A 19,715-nucleotide genomic window follows, 5' to 3' on the forward strand; every position below is an offset into this window, starting at 1 on the left:
TATGAATGAGAAAAAGCAAACACTTCCGGTGAGATGGAGCACACTGAGCAGACACTAACTTTGCAACCACAGAACAGGTGTTCACAAAACACCTCAGCTCTTTAACAGGGCTTTTGGCCCCCCAGGTGACCGGCGTAGTCTAAAGGCACCCGCAGTCTCCAGCACTTGTGCCAACACCTTCAAAGTGCTTCATCTTTTTACAGGGAAAGGGATGTGCTGCTTGAGACTAAATAGCTGTGCCTCTTGTGGCTGTCCCCCATGTACCTTTCACAATTTCATTGTTAGAGGAAAGTCACTAGAGAGTGCTCTCTTCCAATCGGGCCGTCTAAAGCTCTGCCTGAATTAGCTATGTGGTTCTCTCAAGCGAACCTGCAAAACAGGAATGTCAACAGGCCTGTGGAGGGCTGCAGGCAGCAGAGAATGTGGACAAAGAGGAAAGCACTAAGCAGGTGGGAAAGCTAGGGTGAGCTCCGCACACCTGCCACTTGCCCAGACTAGCCTTTCGCTCCAACCAGTCGAAGTTCAAAATCAACTGTTCCTCTAGCCAACAGAGGGCCGCATTTAACAAAGCTTCAGGGTCAGCTGATAACTGATGTATTAGGAGCTACTTTTACATTACTTTCCTCAATGAAATTGCAAATTACTGGCAACCACTCTTCTAACGGTAACACCCTGGGTCATCGACTGGCATTAAGAGCTGGGCTACTTCTTACAGGTCACTTATTTCCAAGCCACCCCCACCCCAAGTGCTTTAAAACCAAAATACTGGCTTAGTAAAGGGAAGGGAAAAATAAAATCAGAAATTTAAGGGTTGTGTCAAAATTGTACACTCAGCTGCCTTCAAAACTGAATCTTACAATTACATCAGGTTTACTTGAGCCAAACAGAAAGGAATCCTGTAAAGGAAACCTCCATAAAAGACTTTTAAGCTAACAAATTCTTGAACATCCCATAAAAAACATACCTTGCCATTCCACAGCTTTATCAAAAACACCTGTACCAAGGGTGGAAAGTGTGGACAGGAAAAAAAAATGCCACGTTAAGCAACACCGGCTACTCTAGCAGCATTCAAAACACCTTGTGATTTAAAGCAACCGCTCTCACCATCATATACCAAATAACATTCCAACATATCTTAATGTGTTTGGTATAGAAAAGTGCATTTAACTTACTTCTCTATAAAAGCAGACAAAATAAACATCCATGTTCATAAAGCTATCTGCAAAAAGTCTCCTAACACTTGTACTTACACATATGCAATAGTAAACATAACATGCGGGTGAGTACATCTGAAACAGGGCAGTCATTACAAACAGGGTGTGATATTTTCTTTTGTGTAGTCTGTATTTCTCTGATGAAAATCTAGATGTTACAGGTTAAATCCCGTTACAATAATGGTACAAAAGCATCATATAATAATAACCCAGCCCTTTGCTGACAGTGTGTCAACTTGAGGTGAGAGTGACTCAGGTGTCAGAAAGCTTTACTGTGCCTTCTGCCCAGAGCACTCTGCTGCTGGTGCCATTGTTTTGGACTCTACACAGCAGTCTATCTCAAGGGGTCTACGGGTTTTTAATCAATGAAGGGCTTCACTTTTTACTGTTTGTGTTCCTCCAATGCACAAAGAAATTTCCTGGTGTTTTTTTGCTGTGGCTGGTGTGGGCAAGCAAGCACTGCACTGTGTTGCACATGGCAAACATGCTCAAGAAGTCACCTAGTGCCTCAGAACTGACTAGCTGCTCACGATTCAGGATGGGAGAACTGGTTGCATAAGAATCAGGAGACCAGGGCTGGAGAGATGGCTCAGCAGTTAAGAGCACTGGCTGTTCTTCCAGAGGTCCTGAGTTCAATTCCCAGCAACCACATGGTAGCTCACAACCTGTAATGGGATTTGATGCCCTCTTCTGTCATACATGCAAGTAGAACACTCATACAAATAAATATTTAAAAAAAAAAAAAAAAAAAAAAAAAGGAATCCAAATGGGGCTAAATGTCTCTTTAAAGGTCTTTGTGCTTTTTTTTTTTTCCCCTTCAAGGAAGGTTACTAACAAAACAAGTTCTATGGTCTGATAATTCATACTAACTCTGTAGAAAGTAATTAACTTGCACATCCTACGAAATTTGCTGTAACGGGATTTGACCTGTACAAACCCTCAATGACTACGGTTATTCCTATGCTACTGCTAGAACTGTAACTTAGGGAATAGTTAACAGGGTGTTAGCTAACAGAAGTCCTTTCCCTGTCTAATGGTGCTCTCCAAAGCAAGTCATTTTACCTAAAAACAAACTGCCTGGTCCAAGGACCACTCTTTTTTAACATATTGCTACAAGAGGTGGGCATAAATTCCATTGCTTCTTTTCCAACATTCACCCGCCCCATCCCGTTCCAAATGGAACCTATGATTTATCATGAGAGCACCATCGCAAAGGCAAGATGGACTTCTGCAGTCCCATATTCTGTTTCCTCAGTACAGAATGAGTTTGTACCCAGGAGAAAAAACAGGAAATCTCAAAGCAGAAAGACAGATGGCCATGAACTCATTTACAGTCAAACACACCTCCTAAGGTGCACCAAGCAGACACCTACTCTGTGTGAGAATCTCAAAGACTGTCAAGAATCAGGAAGCAAATTAGGATTTTAGATTCTGTACTAATTTACTTTAGCAGCACAATTTTATTTAAGGCAGGTGCTAAAATACACTTTATGAACATTTAGCACAACTTTATATTTTCCTCCAACTAACATGAAAATTAAAATTATCTTTCAAGTTAAAACACTAACTTAAAATTTAGTATTAGGTATTTTATTATCTATGTGTGTATGCTGGACGCCAGAAAACAATCTTTCTTTGGAACTGAGTCTCTCCTTCCACTGTGGGTTCCAGAGATTCAACACAGGCTATCCGGCTGGCATGGCAAATGCTTTTATTCATTGACCCTATTTAATATCTATACTTATGGTTTTAAATGTTTTATTATTATTCTGCTCTTGTTTTTAATGATGCAAATAAATGTGCTTGGGTGTGGACTTGAACTATTGAGGCTAGAAGGTGTTGGATTCTCCTGGAATTATATTTGACTGTGAGCCATCATGTGAGTGCTAGGAACTGAACCTGGGTTCTTTGTACACACAGTAAGTGGTCTTATCTACTGAGCCATCTCTCCTGTCCCTGCATAGATTTTTTTAAATTGACTTACTTTTAAATTTAGAATATAAAGCCAGGAGTGGTGGCGCACGCCTTTAATCCCAGCACTCGGGAGGCAGAGGCAGGCAGATTGCTGTGAGTTCGAGGCCAGCCTGGACTACAAAATGAGTCCAGGACAGCCAAGGCTACACAGAGAAACCCTGTCTCGAAAAACTAAAAAATAAATAAATAAATTAATTAATTAATTAATTAAGAATATAAATTCTGCCTACTAAGATAAGAAAAGAGAGGACTTCCATTTTCACTTCATGTCTCTCTACTACTTAGAAGCTACTTGTAAACAAGTACCACACTTGATGCCAGGCTTCAAATGTTTTTTGTTTGTTTGTTTGTTTCCCCCTAACACAAATCAAATTAAGGCTTTATGGGCTTGGTTTACTTTCTTTTAATGAGATTTATTGTATGAACATGGAGAGAAGGGAGAAGAGTTACCCCAGAGAGAAACAGAGAGACAAAAGAAAGAGGGAAGAGAGGGAGAGGTAAGAAGAGAGGGAAGAGAGGGAGAGGGAGGAAGAGAGGGAGAGGGAGGAAGAGAGGGAAGAGAGGGAGAGGGAGGAAGAGAGGGAGAGGGAGGAAGAGAGGGAAGAGAGGGAGAGGGAGGAAGAGAGGGAGAGGGAGGAAGAGAGGGAAGAGAGGGAGAGGGAGGAAGAGAGGGAAGAGAGGGAGAGGGAGGAAGAGAGGGAGAGGGAGGAAGAGAGGGAAGAGAGGGAGAGGGAGGAAGAGAGGGAGAGGGAGGAAGAGAGGGAGAGGGAGGAAGAGAGGGAAGAGAGGGAGAGGGAGGAAGAGAGGGAGGAAGAGAGGGAAGAGAGAGAGGTAGAAGAGAAGGAAGAGCTATTTTGGGTTTTTACTAGTTTGTTTTTTCAGACAGGGTTTCTCTGTGTATCCCTAGCTAACCTGGATTCAGTTTGTAGACCAGGCTGGCCTCTCACCGAGATCCACCTGCCTTTGCCTCCCTAAGTGCTAGGATTACAGGGCATGCATGATTGTACCCAGCTTGTTTGTTTGTTTTGCCAAGCAAACAAATTTAAGAAAAAGTGATGAAGAACTCTTAGAGAACAGGAGCGTTCCCAGGGAGAAATTAAGATTTTTCTTTGTTTGTGTGCTTGTTCCCCCCCCCCCCCAGGGCTGAGCATGCTTTGCAAATTCTCTTCCAGGCTGGCCTGGAACTCAAGAGATCCACCTCCTCTGCCTCCGGAGTACTGGGATTAAAGGTGTGCGCCACCACACCTGGTTCATATATTTTTTGTTTTGTTTTAAATTTTATTTATTTTATATACAAGTGCTCTATCTGCATGTACACTTGCAGAGTACATCAAGTAAAGATGGTTGTGAGCCACCTATGTGTGGTTGCTGGGAATTAAACTCAGGACCTCTTGAAAGAGCAGACAATACTCTTAACTGCTGAGCCATCTCTCTAGCCCCTTGGTTTTATATTTTAAATCAGATTATGAAAGTAATAAATTACGGAGTACTGATCTTCAGAAGATTCTATTCCAGGGCCTTGGTAAGAAAATGGAAAAATGTTCGGTAGTTCATGCCTATAATCCTAGCACCCAGGCAGATCTCAAGTTCCTGAGTTCAAGGCCTACCTGGACTACATAGTGAGTTCCAGGTCAGCCAGCGCTACACAGTGAGCTGACTACAAACACACAAAGGGGTATAGAACAGCTAAGACAATGTTGGAGCATAGGGTGAGAGACCATTTGATTAAATTTGCTACTGTTCAACTTTAGGTTTAAAAGCCTACTTTAGGGTTGGAGCTCAGTGGCAGAACCTTCATGTAGCACAGGTGAGGCCTTTGGCTCAATCCCTAGCACTCACATACACACATTGGTATCTACTTTTAGTTACCTATTGTTCCATATTAGACAAGTTTCTGTCTCTAAGCTCACTGAATTTTTATTTTTAAATGTATTTATTTATTATGCATACAGTGTTCTGCTTGCATATACTCCTGCAGGCCAGGAGCAAGAGCAGACAATAAAGAGGGCACCAGATCTCACTATAGATGGTTGTGAGCCACCATGTGGTTACTGGAAATTGAACTCAGGACCTTTGGAAGAGCAGCCAGCGCTCTTAACCTCTGAACCATCTCTCCAGCCCCTTAGCCAGTTCTTAATAAAAGACTCCTCAAATAGTTAATGAGAAAAATGGGTTTGACTGAACTCTAACAACAGAGGCTCATCTGTGAGGTCAAACCCAGTATCACATTGGTGTGTCCGGAGTCTAGGCAAAGGAGGGTTTGTGGAGAAGACTAAATTAGTGAAAGACATAGAGAAGGTGATGTGAAGTGACAGATAGGTCTTTGGAACAATTACAGTGTCTTCCTTTTTAAATTGTGTGTGTGTGTCTATGTATGGGTACAGGCACACATGTAAAGGCGTTCACAGGGCCAGGTGTTGGAGGCCTTGGAGCTGGAGTTACAGACAGTTATGAGCAGCCAAGTGCTCTTAACCATTGAGCCACGTCTCCAGACCCCACTGCCTCTTAAACAACCTCTCTATAAAATATAAACTGTAGCCTTTTTAAATGGCCTGGGACCTATGAAGAGTTAAGAAAGAATAACTGACAAGCGGTGGTGGTATATGCCTTTAATCCCAGCACTTGGGAGGCAGAGGCAGGCAGATCTCTGGGTTCATCTCTGAGCTCGAAGCCAGCCTGGTTCCAGGACAGCCAGCCAGGGCTATGTAGAAAATCCTGTCTTGAAAAAACTAAAAAAAGGGAGGAAGAAAGGAAGGGAGGGCGGGAGGAAGGAAGGAAAGAAGGCATGCAGGAAGGCTGACAGACAGATCTGACTAAACAGTCTGTTCAGTTTGGGGAAAAACGCCAACAGCCCATGCAGGAATAAGCAGAAACTGAGCATCCCAGGGTCTGTAGTCTATAGGATCCCAGGAGACAAGAGAGGAACTGTGTCCTGCTAAGTGCCAGAAGCCTTGATACTGTTTGGCTCTGGAGTGGCTTAGGCTTCACTGCTGTGTAGCCCAGGCCTACATTTGAACTTGAAGACTTGTAGGCTCCGCCCAGCTGGCCAAGCACTCTAAATTCTAGGTGACTCAGTTGTTGTTGTTGTTTGGGGTTTTTTGTTTTGTTTGTTTTTGAGAGATGATCTTAATATGTTCCTAGCTGGTCTGGAACTCAGATCTTCCTGCCACTTGTCTCCTGAATGCTAAGATTAAAGGCCTATACCATTGTGTCTAGCAAGAGACATTTTAACATGAAAGGCAGCATATGTTGTGTGTGACCCCTAGCTGCCGCAATCCTGCTCCGTCCCTGCTACTAATGAATGCTATTGTTCCATCTCAGGCGAGGCTAGAAAAACAAAAACAAACACAAACTAGGAAGACAAAAAATTGAGGCTCTCAAAAAGCCATGAGATTCAACTAACGTGTTTTTACTCTTATTTGTTATTGCTGTGTACATGTAGGTGCTCACAATCCATGGCCGCCCTGTGCAGAGGACATTTCACCAAGCTAGCTAGGGGACGCTTTTACCCACTGATCTGCTTGCTGGCCCTCAATGTTTTGTATCATATGTACTTCTCAGTATTACTATGGGCCATAGCCTTCTCCTCCTTGTTTCAATGGTGGAAAAATTTTTTTAATTGTTTGTTGTTTTTTCCAGCACTGTGAAAATACTTTACATACGGAACAGGTTACAAACTCTCAATGCAATGGTTTAAAGTGCAGATTATATAATTACCTTGTGGAACCTAAACAAGTCATTTCTATGACTATATCTTATTATCATCTAGTCCAGCTTCCTGGACATTGGTTATCTTTAATATGGGTTATTTAGAGAATGTGGGTAGCAGATTAGAGCCTCTGAGAGGCCTTGGGAACATGCACCAATAACTGACCTAAGACTTCTTGCATTTTCCAAGATTGCAAGAAACTTTTTCCCAAGAGTGTCTCCCTTTCTGGTCTGGCATACTGAAGGTTTCACACGGGAACTGGCACCCAGCGCTGAGGGTGAAAAAGAGAGTCTATGCCTAATTTTTGCCCTACCTCTCAATAGGTATGTGTGCATGACGTGCTGGCGTTGAAGGAAGAAACTGAGTACTTCAACTGCATTCTCAAAATGAAGCCACAAATTTTGAAGTTTAATCAATGTTTGTCATTTTCTACTGAGGAAACAGAAGATAGGGGTCTGGTTTGCCTTGGACCAAAAAAAAAAAAAAAGCAAAAAGAAAAGATATTTCAATATATAACATTCTGAAATTGTAATCACTGCACCTCTTTAAACACAGCACAAATTGTAGCTGGTGCTACTTAACAAGCATTACAATTTTCTTTTTAAAAAGCATTTCTTGAATCCAAAAACTAAAGAAAGAAATGAAAGCTGTAGAGAATGCTCCAACTTCAGAGATCTCATACTATACCGTGAATCGTGTCTGTCACCTGGAAACCAGAGTGCTCCAGGCACGATCGCATGGACAAGCCTGCAGCAGAGAACACATGCACACAGCTAAAGTGGTACATTACCCCCCACACCCTTCACTCCCCCAACACATTCCTTCCCAGAGAGGGGTGGGCTGTGGCCACGTCATCATTCCAGAGACCAGATCTGCATTGGCTTTGTGCTAAAATCCCAATCATTTACAACCAGCAAGACAAAACCACTTTGAATAGGCCAAAATTAGACACATCAGTCTATGGTTTGTTTAGTTACCAAAAGGCACCAAAGCAGGTATTAAAGGACAATGGATAGTGATTTGGCAACAACATCTGGAGAGCATTAACTAAGAAATGCTAGGCAGGCCCAAAGGGTGGGTGCCCATGATGGGAGGTGCCCACATGGGAGTGTTTCACTTCTGAGAAGGAGGTTCCAGCTGCCTCAGAAACAGATGTAATTATCCTGTTCTCAAAGCACAGGGATCTTTGTAAAGCAAAGTTAGCCAAACAACTTGAACTCATAATGACATTAATGTGACAAGGAAAAGATGGTAGTTCCCAGGCCTCAATGCCAGGGCCTGGCTCTGCACCAGGCAAATCAGTTTTAAGTCACTGCACTAAACATGACCTGAGTCTCTCACAGAAATATTCATGGCAACTGATTACTCAGCACCCAGTAGTTCTACACTGATTATTTACAAGCTTTTCTTTATTTCACTGTAATTTAATTTTTAAGCTGTAGTTAAGAGAAAACATTTTGTTTCATCTGAACTCAAAAGCGACAGTGTTCCAAATAGTAATCTTTGGATTAATGATACATATCTGCGTTGTGCCTTGATACCTTTAATTATATTATAGTTAGTATTCAAACAAGCAGTAATATTAGCCTTCTGTTATTCAAAACCAAAATAAAACATTTTTTTTTCAGGCAGTACTCGAAGGAGGTCTTTATAGACACTCATGTCTGGGCTATCCACAGTGGGGAGACCAGTCTCACTGCTCATGCAAAGGACCTGGCCTAATAGTTACAGTTCTGACACAGGCAGGCCAAGCCCTCCTCTGAGCCTTCTGCCACATGGACAATACATACTGACATTTGTGTCTTCCACACTTCATGAGAAGTAATTAACTGGTTCTTTGTAATCAGCTAAGCCTGCTACTTTGCTAAGATGCTGCAGAGCTCATGCTCCTTCCCAGTACCAGAAAGAAAACCCACGACTTCCGTTGATATCTGACTCTAGAGTCTAAGCTCTCATCTAATAATTATATAGCCAAAGTGGAAAAGGCTGAACTGTTTGCTTTTCAAATGTTCTACTAAGCTACTTTAGTTCAGTTATTTTATACTTGAGCTTGGCTTTCATTACCTATCCACTTATTAAAAACAGACTCTTCATTAAGATGGAAGCAAGATTATGTAAAAGCCACTACATCCTGCTGCCATGTTGAAAACAGCCCAGTATGCTCATGTTTCACAAGTTTGCTACAAATACTGCACAGTGTGCTCTTGGTCTCATCTTGTGCTCATATTTTCAGATGAAACTTTCCTTACCCTTTTAAACACAGGACTTTTACATAAGCCCCTAAAACCAACACAGATCCTAACAGAACCTGCAGACACAGTTGGGAAGTTTGCTTATGTCTCATCTAATAGAGGATGAGGGGAAGAGGAAGAGACAATGTCTGGGGGACACGAACTGTGGCCTTAACCCAGTCAGTGGTTACCTTGCTTTTCTGGTACAAACCCTTAACTGCACCAAAGAGCAGTCACTTCACTGCCACTATAGAAATAAAGTACATTAGCATCTCAAAATACCAGGAGAAGTGAAAAGACTAAGAAGCAGCTAGTTATTTTTAACCAAACCATTTTTCAAATAGTCATTGATCAAAGAATGGACTTAAGAAATATTTCCACTTAGTATCTGATTATCAGAAGAAAGTCAAAACGCTTTAAACAAGTATGGGGAAAGGGAAAGGAAGGACATATTAAATTAAATCAGTCCTACAACTAAGCAAAACATTGGAAAAAATCTGAAAAATAAGTAAGTCTATCAATATGTGTGGTAGTCTTCAACTAACATTCTTTAAGGAAAGAGGAAGGTGTGATCCCTTCAAGGCATAGCACTTACATAGCTGACCGGGGAGATACTTCATTTGTGTCTGGATAAACATACAAAAGATGTGGGCTACCATAAAAAGAAGAAAAACAGAAATTTTGAATTCTATTATTATTTACATTTTCCTTTAGTGCAGAGGTTTACTAAAGCAATGGGATTTATTATTTACTAAAGTAATGACACTCCAATTTCTCAGCTCCATAAGAGAATGACAGTTTACTATTAATTTTGGTAATGCTGTTATTGTGATAACAACAAAGCCCTAACCATAGACCTTAAAGAATTCCTTCCATGATAGCTAAACTCATTCCAAAAAGCCATAATTTAAAATTCCAGATGAGAAAAACAAAAACAAAAATTTTAAACTGTGCTGAAAATGTCTGTGAAGAATTAAAACCCATGGTACAGCAGTGTCACAGTGCTTTGGAAGCTCAACTTCACTCTTCTGGGCTTGGCTATCACCTGTGTGTTCCTCAGTTTCTTTTCTACTGTTTCTCCCACTACAGCCATTTTTCAGCATGCCCAAATTTGATTTCTCTCATTATGTTCTCAGTATCACAACAGCAATATCCCTGCTAGACCCTATAGAGTCTGAGACACACACCTGCACCCCCAACAAAAAAAATGTAATTTGAAGCTGTAAGTTCATGGCTTTACTACTTAAGCTTCAATGGAAAAACTGCACTTAAGCTAATTATATGAAAATAAAAATTCCCATCTATGGCCCAGCGGTGGTGGTGCACGCCTTTAATCCCAGCACTTGGGAGGTAGAGGCAGGTGGATTCCTGTGAGTTTGGGGCCAACCTGGTCTACAAAGCCAAGTCCAGGACAGCCAAGGCTGAGAAACCTTGTCTTGAAGGAAAAACAAAAAACAGGGGCTGGAGAGATGGCTCAGAGGTTAAGAGCACTGGCTGTTCTTCCAAAGGTCCTGAGTTCAATTCCCAGCAACCACATGGTAGCTCACAACCACCTATGATGTGATCTGGTGCCTTCTTCCGGCCTGCAGGCACACATGCAGGCAGAATACTATATATATAATAAATAAATATATATAGAAAAACAAAACAAACAAAAATTCCCATCTATGAAACAAATGAATAATTTTTTTTCCATCAAAAAGTGCTTTATTGTCTATTTCATCAAATGTGAGACTATTTGGAATGTGCTTATTTGCACATAAGGGCTTTTCTACTGAGAGGTTGGCAAGCATAGCCTCTATCTCCTTTAGGGGATATGGCTTCAGGAATGGAAGATGATTTCACATTTTCCTAATTAAAATAAAATTAAAATTAAAATAACTGGATAAGTGTTCCTCTCTCCAAATTTGAATTGTCTGATTGTAAGATATATTCTAGTCTACTAGATGGTAAGAGTTAATTCTCTCTTAAACAGCTTTAACTATTCTGCTTTTTAAACTTTTTTATTACATTTAATTTACTGTCTGTGTATTGTTGCATATGTGCTAAAACACAGAGGTCAGAGGACAATTTCCAGGACTTGGTTCTCTCAGGCCTATAATCCCATTATTCAGGAGGCCAAGATAAGAGCACTGCTGTGAGTTTGGGGCTAGCCTGCTTCGGCTACAGTGTGGATAGAATGTCTCAAAAAAGAAAATGAATGTTTTACTGTAACACATGGAAGAATATACTGTGAGCACTTAAAATGCTTCTACTGGGGCTAAAGAGATGACTCAGTGGTTGCTTTTCCAGAGAACTTGGGTTCAATTCCTAGCACCCATGACAGCTCACAACATGCCTAAAAACTCCAGTTTCAGAGGATCTGCTCCCCTCTTTGCTCTCCTTGGACACTCACCACACACATGCAGGCAATGTGCTCATACACATAAAATAATATTTAAAAAGAAGAAAAAAGGAAATTGCTTCTACTTAAGCTTTGTGTAGAAATGACAGATTTGTTACTCAGATTATAGTCTTCAAAAAGTACTGCTTAAATAGAAAACGCTAAAGCAGATCAAGAGTGGAACACCTTAGACTTTGACACTCAAAGGGAAAACAATTAAGACTGATTCATTAAATGTGCCTAAAGACACTTATTATTTCAAAAATTTGCCTTAAAATCTTACTTTGGGACTAGAGAGATGACTAGTGATTGAGAGCACCTGTGATCTTCTAGAGAACCAGAGTTCGATTCCCAACACCTCCATGGTAGGTAGCTCACCTGCATGTCTATAACTCCAGACCCAGGGGATCTGGTGTCCTCCTCTGACCTCCAAGGGAACCAGGCATACATGTGATGCACAGACACATGCATGCAGAACATCCATACATATAAAATAGATTTAAAGACAAGGGGGAAACAAACAAACAAACAAACAAACAAAAACAAGACTGCAGTTTGGCAGCAGGCCTTGTTGTTTCTGCCTGTACTCACAGAATTCAGGAAGCAGAAACAGGAGGATCAAGTCTAAAGCCAGTCTGGATTAATATAGAGGCTAGAGTGAAATCTGGCCTAAAGAATCTAAAATAGGGGCTGGAGAAATGGTTCAGTGGTTAAGAGCACCATCTGCTCTTTCAGAGGTCCTGAGTTCAATTCCCAGCAACCACATAGTGGCTCACAGCCATCTATAATGAAATCTGACTCTCTCTTCTGCAGATAAAGCACTCATAAACAATAAATAAATAAATCTTTTTTTAAATCCAAAATAAACAAACTACAAAGATTATGAATCTAACAAAATTCAGAGCTTTAAAGAACTCTCAGAGAAATATTAACAAATTCACCCATTCACCTGCACTCAGGTTACACTTTGTCAATTATAGCCTTCTTTAAAACTCTCAACTCAAGCAGCATGTTAATGCACACACTTTCAGGAAGAGCAGCTGCTCTTGCAAAGGACCTGAGTGAAATTCCCAGCACCTACACAGTAGCTCACAACCTTTTCTAACTCCAGTCCTAGGGGATCTGATGCCCTTTTCTGGCCTCCACAGGCAGGGCATGCACATAGTACACAAACACAAGCAGGAAAACAATCATAAAATTAAAATTTTCAAATAAAAAATTTTAAATAGAAATTTTTAAGTAAACTACAAATTTCAAATAAAAACTGTACACACAGAATAAAATATTGCTGATTAGTCTAAAATACCTTCTCCATGTTAGAGTTCATCACTTAAGAATGAGCTGCCAAGTTCAATGTAGACATTACTATCAAGTCAGGCAAACCTTATACTTCTCTCGATTTCTGGTTTACTATTTAATATTAGATTAAAAACAACAAGTAACAGATTGTAAACAATAAGCCAAGTGTGCAGCCCAATTAAATAAAAGCAGTAAGTATCTTTAGTACATGTCTATAGTATTTAAGATCTCTTTGCAGGTATTTTATGAAAGAGTGAAAATGTCAGTGACCCACCCCCTCCCAGGTGAACCCTGAACTCACCATCTTTAAAATCGCCCCATACAGCCGCAAGAGCACTTTCCGAGGCTCATCGCCAACACTGGCTATGGAGTCTGGCAAGGAACACTGGAACAGCATGTTACTGAGACCACCCCTGTAAGAAAATACACAGAAGGAAAAGCTCAGTCATTCTTCCTGGGTGAATACAGACAAACTATCAGATGATTTAACTGTGCTTATCTGAGTATTGGTGTGTTCTCTCTGGGTATTTTACAACGCTGACCATGAACTCCCATTTTCCAACAAATTCCACAAGTCCAATCACCCTCATGGACCGTAAAAGTGTGAAAGAGCAAGGAAGAAAATCCTCAGCATTAAGAATGGCAATGTTGCCGGGCGTGGTGGTGCACGCCTATAATCCCAGCACTTGGGAGGTAGAGGCAGGCGATCGCTGTGAGTTCGAGGCCAGCCTGGTATACAAAGCGGGTCCAGGACAGCCAAGGCTACACAGAGAAGCCCTGTCTCGAAAAACAAAAAACAAAAAACAAAAAAACAAAAAAACAAAAAAACAAAAGAATGGTAATGTTCCACGTCCCCTGGATGGGGAGACCTGGTGGCACGCAGAGGAAGGACATCAGGCTACCCAGAAGAGACTTGATGACCTATGAGCACATACAGGGGGAGGAAGTCCCCCTCAGTCACAGTCAAAGGGGAGGGGAGTAAGGGGAAAATGGGAGGGAGGGAAGAATGGGAGGATACAAGGGAGGAGATAACCATTGAGATGTAATATGAATAAATTAATTTTTTAAAAAGCTGGGAAATATAAAAAATAAATAAATAAATAAAAAATGAAGAGCCGGGCGTGGTGGCGCATGCCTTTAATCCCAGCACTAGGGAGGCAGAGGCAGGTGGATCGCTGTGAGTTCGAGGCCAGCCTGTTCTACAAAGTGAATCCAGGACAGCCAAGGCTAACACAAAGAGACCCTGTCTCGAAAAACCAGAAAGCAAGAAAGCAAGAAAGAAAGGCAACGTTAGCCAGGCAGTGGTGGTATACGCCTTTAATCCCAGCACTCAGGAGGCAGAGGCAGGTGGATCGCTGTGAGTTCGAGGCAGCCTAGTCTACAAAGCCAGTCCAGGACAGCCAAGTCTACATAGAGAGACCCTGTCTCGGAAAAAAATAAAAAAAACAAAACAAACAAACAAACCAAAAAATAAATATATAAATAAAAGCAAGTCCAGAATAGTCAAGGCTAAACAGAGAAACCCTGTCTTGAAAAAAAAAAAAAGAAAGAAAGAAAGAAAAAAGAATGGCAATGTTCAGATGCCTCCCTGAAAACCAGTATTTTTGACCTACTAGTTCTATTATATTATCTTGATCATTATCAAAATCTTGGGACAATTTTTTTTCCTCCATAGTAGGGTACTTGCCACTGAGCATATGTGGAAGTCAGAAGACAACCTGACAACACGTAGCTCTCTCCTTCTATGATATGGGTCTTAGGGAATCACTCATGTTAACAGGCTCATAGGTAAGTGACCTTGCCTACTGAGTGTTCCCTGCTCTTGGGAAAATCTTAAGACTTCTCCAGGGCTTTTCAACTTGGTGTGTGATTCTACAACCTATCTATTTTATGATAAGGTTATTATAAATCCTGAAACCATTTTAACTAAATTTTTTTTAATTATTTGTTTATTATATATACAGTGCTCATCAGATCATATTATATATGGTTGTGAGCCACCATGTGGTTGCTGGGAATTGAACTCAGGATCTCTGGAAGAGCAGTAGGTGCTCTTAACCACTGAGCCATCTCTCCAGCCCCACCATTTTAATAACTAAATCTTTAAAAACAAAAACAAAGCCATGTGTGGTGGCGCATGCCTTTAATCCCAGCACTCAGGAGGCAGAGGCAGGAGGGATCTCTATGAGTTGGAGGCCAGCCTGGTCTACAAAGCAAGTCCAGGACAGCCAAGACTACACAGAGAAACCCTGCCTCGGAAGAAAAACAAAAACAAAAAACAAAAAAACAAAAAACAAAAACGGGCTGGAGAGATGGCTTAGAGGTCCTGAGTTCAATTCCCAGCAACGACATCATGGCTCACAACCATCTATAATGAGATTTGGGGCCCTCTTTCAGTGTACATGCAGGCAAAACACTATGTATGATAAATAAATAAATAAATCTTTATTTAAAAACAAAACCAAACAAAAAACCCTTCTAGCAGGGCTGAAGAGATGGCTCAGATGTTAAGATGCCTGCTCTCCCAAAGGTCTTGAGTTTAATTCCCAACAACCACATGGTGGCTTACAACCATTTATAATGAGATCTGGTGCCCTCTTCTGGCATGTAGGAGTAATGCAGGCAGAACACTCTATACATAATAAATAAATAAATCTTAAAAAACAAAACCTAACAAAAACCTAACAGTGCACTGTGGCGCACACCTGCAATCCCAGCATGGATCCCAGGCAGATCTGTGTGAGTTTGAGACCAGCCTGGTCTACAAAGCCCAGGCTGTCTCAGAAACAAAACAAAAAACCAAACAAAAGTCTAAGTACTCCTATACACTATACAACTGTACTCAGTATGGGCTTTTGTCTGGTGGTTTGGTTAGGTTTCTGATGACAGGGTTTCATGTATGCCAGGCTGGTCTCAAGCTCACTTCACTATGTAGCCAAGGTTGGCTCCGAACTCCTGATCCTCCTGCTAAGACAACTCCCATCTCCCAAAACCCCAGGGATTATAGGCAGTGGGCGCACGTCTGGCTGAAGTTTTTCAACAGGCTGCTAAAAAACAATCCTCAATGTCTAGGAATGACATCAAGAGTATAGTTTTACTCCCAGATGACAAGGCTGTTAGTTACTGTTCTTGTTTAAAAGCCCAGAAAGAGCTGGGCATGGTGGCGCACACCTTTAATCCCTGCACTCGGGAGGCAGCGGCAGGCAGATCGCTGAGAGTTCGAGGCCAGCCTGGTCTACAGAGTGAGTTCCAGGACAGCCAAGGCTACGCAGAGAAACCCTGCCTTGAAAAACAAAACAAAACAAAAGGCCCAAAAAGAAGTCAGCAGGAAGAAGAGGAGGAACAAGCGGCTTTCCTCTTCCTAAACTACACGTGGGTAGTTCCTCCCTCTGCGGGCCTATCGCAATTTTCAGCCATAAGTAGCCACAGCCAACAGGGGCTTCAGACTATGAAGCAGAAGGCAAGGCCTCATCTTTCTTCCAGTCACATACTCTCCAGAGCTTAGTCAAGTAAACGCCAGCACAAACAGATGAGCTACTGTTCTAAATTGTGGGACTTGACTCCAAGTTTGTCTCCATATTCCCGCAGGAGGCAGGCATGCTAGCATGGCCAGACAAGCCTACAACTCACACATCCTTGGTCTGCTGTGTTACCTGGGGTCTTGCTTGTCCAACAGGAAGCAATGAATAAGCTGTCTGTTACAGTTTGATGTCAGTCAAACGAATGAAACAGGGTGATACACCAGTGGCCTAAGAACTATAAAAAACTAACCAGGAAAAAACAGCAACAACAACACAATGACCAACGAGTCAATCCTATGACTGGTACTATTTATCAAGGACTTCAAGGACTTGAAAGAATTTGAAGCCACGCCAGGCGTGGCAGCACACCCCTTTAATCCCAGCACACAGGAGGCAGAGGCAAGCAGATCACTGGGAGTTTGAGGCTAGCCTGGTCTACAAAGTGAGTCCAGGACAGCCAAGGCAACCCAGAGGAACCCTGTCTCAAAAAAAAAAAAAAAAAAAAAAAAAAAAAAAAAAAAAAAAAAAAAAAAAGAATTTGAAGCCACAAACTTATCATCTTGTATAGCATTTTATAATAAACATGAGTTACAATTCAGCATAGCAAACACAAAATACTCAAGCTAAAAACAGAAACAACACAACCACCAGAGGAGACAGCAAACAGCAGAGGCAGGTACATCTGAGTTCTAGGTCAGCCAAGGGTAATGAGACATAATAATTTGAGCTAGATAGATTTGTAGCTACTGGGGTTTTGTTTGTTTGTTTTGTTTTGTTGGGTACCATCCCCAGCACCAAAAATATAAAATTTGAAATCTGAACATATGGGGCTGGAGGAATGGCTCAGCTGTTAAGAGCACTGACTGTTCTTCCAAAAGACCTGGGTTCAATTCCCAGCGCCCACATGGCAGCTCACAACTGTCTGTAACTCCAGGATCCATCCACCGTCACACATACAGACAAAACACCAGTAAAATAAAAATGCATGCTAATGACTCAAGGACTTTGCTGACTTGGAGTCATTGTCAACATAAAATATCACTGTAGCTTTTGGGGGAAAGGGATAAGATACACAGAAATTCATTGAAATGCTTTTAATTCTTATAATAATCTTGCTTTTTCCTACTTCATACTTTCTCTTTAAAAATACAGGGCATGGTGGCACTGCCTTTAGTCCCAGTGTTAGGTCTTCAGGTGGTACATATATCCAGAAATAAGCTTATGCTGGACTACGGGAAAATTTCTAGTGGTTAGATTCTAGTGCCAACATTCCTCCAGAACCTGTGAAACAGGTTCCTGTTCCCCAAAAGAAATCATTTCCCTTGCCTCTGGCAGAACCCACATAAAAGCCAGAAAGGTAATTAATACTTAACTGTAACCCCAGTGTGCCTCTGTCAAGATGTGGGGCAGAGACAGGAGAATGCCCAGAATGGGCCAGCTAGCCTAGTATATGCAGTGAAAAAAACCTTGCCTCAAACAAAGGCAATACGTGCTATGGAATATGCCTGCCATAGGTGGGGGTGGGGAGACTGGTTAAAGTGTTTATATGGCTCTCCACTGAGTGGTTACATAGCAAACCCCATGCTGGCCTCCAGGCTCCTTCAGTCCCCACTCACAAGCACCTGGTATGCATTTCAAAGTGGAAGCCAGCAACCTGGCCCTTCTCATGTCCTCCCCACTCTAAGACTCCCTCCACCTCAGGGCTTCCTTCCTCCTTGTACTCATCCTCCTTATAACCGTCCATTTGTTCAACCTGTGTGCTTTTCACTCCTCACTAAGATAGCCTTGACCATATCCAGTCTGCTTTTTTGTTTCGCTCTCTCTGCTGGCCAGGCTCTCCTGGCCAGGCGTGGTGGCACACACCTTTAATCCTAGCACACACCTTTAATCCTAGCACTCTGGAGGTAGAGGCAGGCGGATCCCTGTGAGTTCAAGGCCAGCCTGGTCTATGAAGCGAGTCTAGGACAGTCAAGGCTAACACAAACAAACCCTGTCTCCAAAAAATTAAAAACAAAAAACAAAAAACCCTAGGGGCTGGAAAGATGGCTCAGAGGTTAAGAACACTGGCTGCTCTTCCAGGTCTTGAGTTCAATTCTCAGCAACCACATGGTGGCTCACAACTATCTACAATGAGATCTGGTGCCATCTTCTGGTTTGCAGGTGTACATGCAGGCTGAGCACTGTATACATAACGAATTACTTTTTTAAAAATCTTCTCCCTAATTATAGAAAGGCCATGTTGGCAGTTTCTTTACTGACCCCCTTGCATATAGCCAGCACTCAGGAAGTTGAGGCAGGTAGGTATCTTTGAGTTCCAGGCCAGCCAGGTCTCTCCCACCCACCACCCACCCACACACACACAGGAGACACTGGGAACTAGGCTCTTTCCTCCAGTCACACAGTATTTGATACACTCTGGATATTTCTCAAGACTTTTGGTCCAGATCTCTCTCTTTCTCTTTGAGTTCGAGGCCAGCCTACAAAGCAACTCCAGGACAGCCAAGGATACACAGAGAAACCCTGTCTCAAAAAAACCAAAAAAAGAAAAATAAAAAAGAAAATGAAAAACCAAATGTTACCAGGTGTGGCAGTGCAGGCACGCCTTTAATCCCAGCACTTGGGGGGCAGAGGCAGGCAGATCTCTGTGTATTCCAGGCCAGCCTGGTCTACAAAGGAAGTTCTAGGACAGTGAAACCCTGTCTTGAAAAGAAAAAAAAAAACCAAAAAACAAAAAACAAAAAACAAAATGTTGCCAGGCATGGGACCTAGGACTTTAATTCCAGCACTCAAAGAGGCAGCACTCAGGAGGCAGAGGCCTGCCTACATCAAGCTCCAGGATGGCTATATAAGTGAGTCCCTGGTTTTTCATTTATCTAAGTCTATAAGGACTAAGTGCACTCTCCTGGCTTCTCCCAGCATTCCACTTTAAAGAACTAGAGTTGCAGCTGGGCAGTGGTAGCACATGTCTTGAATCTAAGCAGTCAAGAGGCAGAGGCAGGCAGATCTCTGAGTCCATCCTAGTCTATAAAGCAAGTCCCGGGACAGCCAGAAAACCTACCACAAAAACAAAAACATGAAAAAGAAACCCAGGAGTTGGCTTGCTTGTTTCCTTCTCTCGACTTGTCCTTCTCAAGACTTCAGGAAAGTTGAGCAAGATGACGCAAGCCTGTAATCCCAGCACAGGTAGGCGGATCACTGTGAGTTCAAGGCCAGCCAGGTCTACAAAGTGAGTCCAGGACAGCCAGGGCTATTAAACAGAGAAACCCTGTCTCAGGGAGGAAAAAAGAATAAGAAAATACCTCAGGTGCCAGGTGATGGTGGCACACGCCTTTAATCCCAGCACTTGGGAGGCAGAGGCAGGCAGATTACTGTGAGTTGAAGACC

General features: G+C 42.1%; 1 protein-coding gene and 1 long non-coding RNA gene across 5 annotated transcripts in view; one reads left to right on the plus strand and one right to left on the minus strand.

Moving 5' to 3' along the window:
• Positions 1-19,715, minus strand: part of CHKA (choline kinase alpha) — a 51,398-nt gene that overhangs the window by 21,376 nt on the left and 10,307 nt on the right. For 2 of the 3 annotated variants that reach the window (XM_084750832.1, XM_084750831.1), the window contains exon 2: positions 13,112-13,223. In XM_084750832.1, coding sequence (XP_084606958.1) covers positions 13,112-13,223 — 112 coding nt within the window. Of the gene's footprint in view, positions 1-964; positions 995-13,111; positions 13,224-19,715 lie in introns of all 3 variants that reach the window. The other variant, XM_084750833.1, reaches the window with a different exon arrangement.
• Positions 6-5,372, plus strand: LOC311579943. 2 transcript variants are annotated; one of them, XR_014773298.1, is made up of 2 exons: positions 6-3,685; positions 3,956-5,372. It is a non-coding gene; the product is annotated as an uncharacterized lncRNA (long non-coding RNA). The 2 variants fall into 2 exon arrangements; XR_014773299.1 differs by having other exon boundaries at positions 3,975-5,372.

This window comes from Acomys minous, assembly GCF_964271855.1.
Source record: "Acomys minous genome assembly, chromosome: 2".
Taxonomy (NCBI): domain Eukaryota; kingdom Metazoa; phylum Chordata; class Mammalia; order Rodentia; family Muridae; genus Acomys; species Acomys minous.